Here is a 5571-nt window from a genome sequence, read left to right on the forward strand (position 1 = left end):
TGAGTTATCAGATTATCAGATAGTCTAACGAGATTATCAGCACTCAGAATTTAGAAGGCAATAAAATTTAAATCAAATACATATTTTTTAATTTATGACAGTGATATGTCTGTGTCAATTTAGTGATAGGCCAGAGGAAGAAATATTTGATAACACTTTAATCTCAAGTTAGGTGATACCTGAAGGTAGTATAAATTCTTTGGGTCATTTTTCTGAGTAGAAGTTCTGGTGAATTATTCTGAATGTTTATTAACTAATTTAAATTTAGATGAATATAAAAATCTGTAATTTAAATTATTAAATTACATATCTCTGCTTCATTCCCTACTGTATGAACCTGTGCTGAAACTGTAAAGATTTAAATTTGTTTTAGAATTTCCATAATTCATGTAGTTGTTTGTTTATTTTTTTCTGGTACCAGGGATTGAACCTAGGGACTTTGTGCTTGCCAGGCAGGCACTTAAGCCACTGAGCTATCTCCCCTTCCAAAATTTATTTATATATGCATTGTCCCATTGATTGTATAGAACATTATATTAAGCATTTTAAAGAGATGCAAGAATAATGCCTTAAAAATAATTTTTAATGTTATTTTTCCCAGATTACTATATAATTAGTAAACACTCAGCCACTGATTGCTGTTGATTGCTCAGTCTCTCTTTGTAAGGTAGTGTTTCTCACTAAAGTTAAGGGTGTACATTACAGTAAGGCTAGCAGTTAATATCACTGTGGGATTTTTGTAAATGACTGGCATTCTTAGACTCAGTGGGCTCATTAATTGTGTTTCAAAGGTGTGCCCCAGGTAAATCTGAGGTGTTCTACTTGGTTAGAAAATCACTCCAAGAGTTTCTTAAACATTGTGAGTTCTTAATCATATGTAAGTTGTTACAAAAATATGCTAGGTCATTGATATGAAATTATCTTCTGTAACTTGCCTGTTCAGAAAACAGTTACGTTTGTTATACCTTCCAGAAGGAGTGCTCGCACTCTGCTGCTCTTATCTGTTAATAAAAGTGAGTATTGGATGGCCCAGGGCAATAGCTTAGTAGGATAAGCGCTTGCCTGGCAAGCACAGGGTCCTGAGTTCAATCCCCGGTACCAAAAAAAAAAAAAAAAAATGAGTATTGGTTATATCTAATGGCATCTTGGAAGGATGTTGTAGCTGTAATTATAGTTCAATAAAATCTCAACTATAATAACCATTTATAGTAAGTTGGAGCATCTTTCATCTCAGTAAAGTTCTGTTTTGTTTGTTTGTTTTTGTCTTTTCAGGTTCTTGAAGCACATCCAACATACCCAAAAATCAGGAAGGATATACTTGATAAGGCCCGTGCATCTTTAAGACCTTAAAAATAATGGTTTTAATTGACATTATTGGCTAAGCAGGGAAGAAAAGGAATCAACATTGAGTACTTCCAGTTCAAGATGGATTTGAGCGAATGCTTTGTAATACAGCATATTTGTCTTTCTCCAGCAGAGGCTGCTACTGTATATGGAAAGACACTGGTGTTTTCTAATAGAGAAGTTAAGGAAAACTACTAGTTTTTGATTAGGTGCAATTTAGCAGCTCTCAAAAGAAAAAAAAAAACTTGGGGCCAGGGAGATACAAGTAGAATAAGCTCAGTAGAATAAGTGCTTGCCTGGCAAACACAAGGGCCTGAATTCAATCCCTAGTTCTGCCAAAAAGAAAAAAAAAAAAAAAACAAAACATTAGCAGCTCTGCGGTAGAACTATCTCATTACTATAAAGATCATTTTTGTCAAAATCTAAGTAATATATTTTCTTTAAAGAATATTAATCATGTATATTTAAAATGCATTTTTTCTGTGTTTTTGTTATATTCCAGTGGTATTAACTTATGGAAAAGACTGTGTCCTTTGAATATGTATTTTAATAAAGATTTTTTATAAATATTTGGCTTATATTATTCCTGGAACTCAAAAGATACAGTAAATTCTGTAAAATCAGGATTAACTTCCATGCTGTCTACAGTGTTAAAGATTAATACTACTTAAATGGGAGTTTCTTAGCGAACATTTTCTGGAGAAATGCAAAGTGTGTTTCCCTGTTGACCTCATGCTTGTTGCTGTCAGTGACAGTGTAATGTCAAGAAGTAATCATTGTCTGAAATAAGTTTAAATAGGTAAACTCTTGCAGTAATATTTAACTTAGACCAGAAGACTCGGTCTTGTGGCAGAGCAGACACTGTGTCATCTGGCAAAGAAGGCTGATAAATTGCTTGTCATTATCAGGGACTCAAAGCGTACTGTGTACAGTTTTTACCCAAAATTAGTAAGATCAATTCTCAGTGTTATTTTTTATTTCTTATATACAACTTTTGTGAGTCTTTAAAATAAAAATAATATAGTCTTATATTTCATTTGCATCTTCAAAGTACAGTTATTTTAAAGTCATTTGCTGCTTTTAAATGTCTCATTTATTTTGAATTATATAATCATGATCACTTCTCCAATTTTTTAGTGTCATTCTGTTCAAATTATATATACAAATATATAATTCTGATCTTTTTACCTATATTTTACAGAATTTCATGAAACTAATATATTTCATATCTGCCAAAACATTTTTACATATTTATTATGCAGTTGATCTTCACAAACCTAAAAAGATACTGTATCCTTCTACAGATCTAGAACTATGAAAATTTCTCATTTCTCTTTCTAATTCAGAGGCAAAATACTCTTTCTACCTGATCAATGTTGTGATTTGCATGCTGAGGACTGAACCCCATGTTTCACACACCCTATGTGCATGGTTTTTTGGGGGGGGGTTATTTTATTGAGAAACAAATAGCAATAACACAGTTTCAAAACTGATAAATAGGACAGTTTCAATAATTAATACATTGTACATTGTTATCTTCTTAGTGGTTATCCATATTACAAGAAGGAGACAGGATATCCTGTGCAAACACTATTAGTACAAATCTTGCTTATTGAATTAAGCGAAAGTAGCTGTATATCTATCCTAACTATTCTGCATATACAGACACAAAATGGTCCTTGCTTTGTATCCCCTTTTTTTGTTTAATCCTGTCAGAAATGGGTATTCCATTGGCATCTAAATACTGTAGGTGTGTGAATTCAGCAAAACAATCCAACACAGTCCAGCAGTCCACAATAGTAGTGGGTTATCCACAGAAGTTGTTGCCTTGAGCCTTTCACAGCTCAGCATATTAATATAGCTTTACTTTATCTACCTCATTTTTATACTTTTCTGCTGGATGGTTAAGACCAAGATAAAGCAAGACCTATATAACAAGAAATGTAACTTTTGTGTCTGACAAGGTCAGTCAAGTACCCTCAGGATTTATCCTGTAACCCTGTTGTGTGCATGTTCTTAATATTATGGTCAACAGTTTCATGTCACCACCCACCACCCAAAAAATTCCTATCTTAATTGCTAATGTGATATTAAGAGAAGATAATTAATGAGGACGAAACCATCATGAATGGAATTAGTGCCCTTAGAAAAGGGTCTCAGAGACTTTCTAGGTCTTTGCCATATGAGGACATGCTGGAGAGTGCAGCAGCCTGGAAGAGCGCCCTCAACAGCACCTAACAGTCCTGCACCATGAGCCCAGAATTGAAGGCCTGCAGACTTCTAGCCTCCACACCTGTGAGAGCTAAGTTTCTGTTGCTGACAATCCAACCACTATTCAATATTTAGTTACAGGAGCTGGAGCTAAGGCACAATTGTATACAACAGCTTTTAGTAGTTCAGTGAGTGTGCATTATGGGATAGAGAATCAGGGAAGCTCGATAAAGTAGAACATGTGTTCTACCAAGATACCCCTAGGAGTTTGTCTGTGAAATGAGGGTTTTGTCTCTCTGTCCCTCCCTCCCGCCCTTTCTCTGCATTTTGATTCTCAACTGTCAAGAGGAAGAGTAGTGGTCTTTTTCAGATGAGTAAGATGAAACTTAGAATAAATGACGCCCAGGATTGCAGAAGTGTTCACAATATGAATTCCATACTGACCCAGTCAGCTTCAAAGCCTATACCTATTTACTCTATGTACATGCCTTCCATAATTAAGAGTATGTCAATTAAAAGAATGTCTTGTCTGTATCTTGTTAGCAAATGAAACTAAGTCTTCTGTGACAGAGATAGCTAAGTTAATGAGAAACGATGAAATTAGAATGAACAGTTCTTACAATGTAAAAACTGTCAAATATCTAATTTTGGGACAGTATAGTCAAGGCTGTAGTCTGGGGGTCTAATCAGCATGGTTGTTAATTGTCACTCTTGTGTAGATTTTCTCAATCTTTCTGAAGTTACAAAAGACTCAATCTGTTTTCTCATTTATAAAGAATATAAAGATCATGACCTATCTCAGGACAAAATGATGGAAACCACATAAAGTTTATTATGAATATGGTGTACTTCGGCTCATTATTAGTAGCTCTACTTATTATTAGCACAACTCAGACAAGTGCTGATTGAAACTGCAAAAAGGCTTCATGGATTAAAAGGAGAAAAGAACAAGTAGATTTTCCCAGAGAGCATAGCTATAGAGCATTCCGGATGCTCATTCATTCCCTTCTGGCTTTTCCTTCCCCATCCACCAAACAGGCTAGACCACATGGAGCATCTCATTTCATCTAACAGAGTTTTGGCCATACATTCACCTGGAATTTTTTGTACTGTCCCTGGCTCGCACCCACATTCTTCAGGTTTCCTGCACCAAGCTTGCTCTCTTTATCGGGCATTTTATTTCCACTTCCTCAAAGGCAGTATAACCAAGCCTAGGCTCACAATGTGAAGCACCTACTGTACCATTCTGCATCGTACCAGCCTTTTGAACCCCTATGCAGCACTTGGTACCATCTGATTTTTTTTTTCCATAGGATTAGTTTGTATGACATGCTCAAGTAAATGAAACATAAAAGTTGGAACTCACATTTGGCAGTCATGACTAGACTGCTCTGAATGGTGTCCACTTGAAGTTAAATGACAGTGAGGAGGGTCTCAGAATAGAGTGGGAGGGACACCACAGGGGTAAAAGTTACATATCTAGGGTATGTATACAGTCCTCACCATGGAAAGGAAGTTGTGAGTTTAATGCACTTTTGACCGTAACTGAACTATAATTTTGTAAACTGGGTTGCAAAGGAAATAACTTTTTTCCCCCAAAAGTCAACATAGAGGAAATCAGGTTTCTATGCATGGACAGCTGAAGGAGTTATGCTGAACTTTCCACTGGAGTTCAAGTAGATAATGGACTTACTATGGAAACCAAAAGACTAAATAAAATCCAGGAAGGGCCATTCTACTTTGGGCTGGGCATGACATGTGAGTAACTGCAAAATAGAACCACATAGCATTGGTAGTACTAATAGTTTTTGTTTTGCTTTGTTTTTTATGCAAGGTTAGCAAGGTGCAAGAAACCACCTCATTCATTCACTGCTAATTTAAGTACAACATTCCTAGGAGCCATTTGTACTGTAGAGGAAAAGTCTGCTCCTTAATCAGGGGACTCTTTAGAAAAATTCACATAGAAAATAGAAAATGTTCTGGTTTTTAGCTTAAATTGCAACATCAATTTTTTTT

At 35.4% G+C, this 5571-nt stretch overlaps 1 protein-coding gene across 1 annotated transcript in view; it reads left to right on the forward strand.

Annotated features, from left to right (window-relative positions):
- The window catches only part of Ttc21b (tetratricopeptide repeat domain 21B), an 87014-nt gene extending 85437 nt beyond the window's left edge, over window positions 1-1577 (forward strand). The window contains 1 exon segment of the mRNA XM_004646388.2: window positions 1273-1577. Coding sequence (XP_004646445.1) covers window positions 1273-1350 — 78 coding nt within the window. The 3' untranslated portion in view covers window positions 1351-1577.
- Window positions 1578-5571: the final 3994 nt, after the last annotated feature.

The sequence above is a fragment of the Octodon degus genome, unplaced genomic scaffold (genome assembly GCF_000260255.1).
Source record: "Octodon degus isolate 3935 unplaced genomic scaffold, OctDeg1.0 scaffold00267, whole genome shotgun sequence".
NCBI lineage: Eukaryota > Metazoa > Chordata > Mammalia > Rodentia > Octodontidae > Octodon > Octodon degus.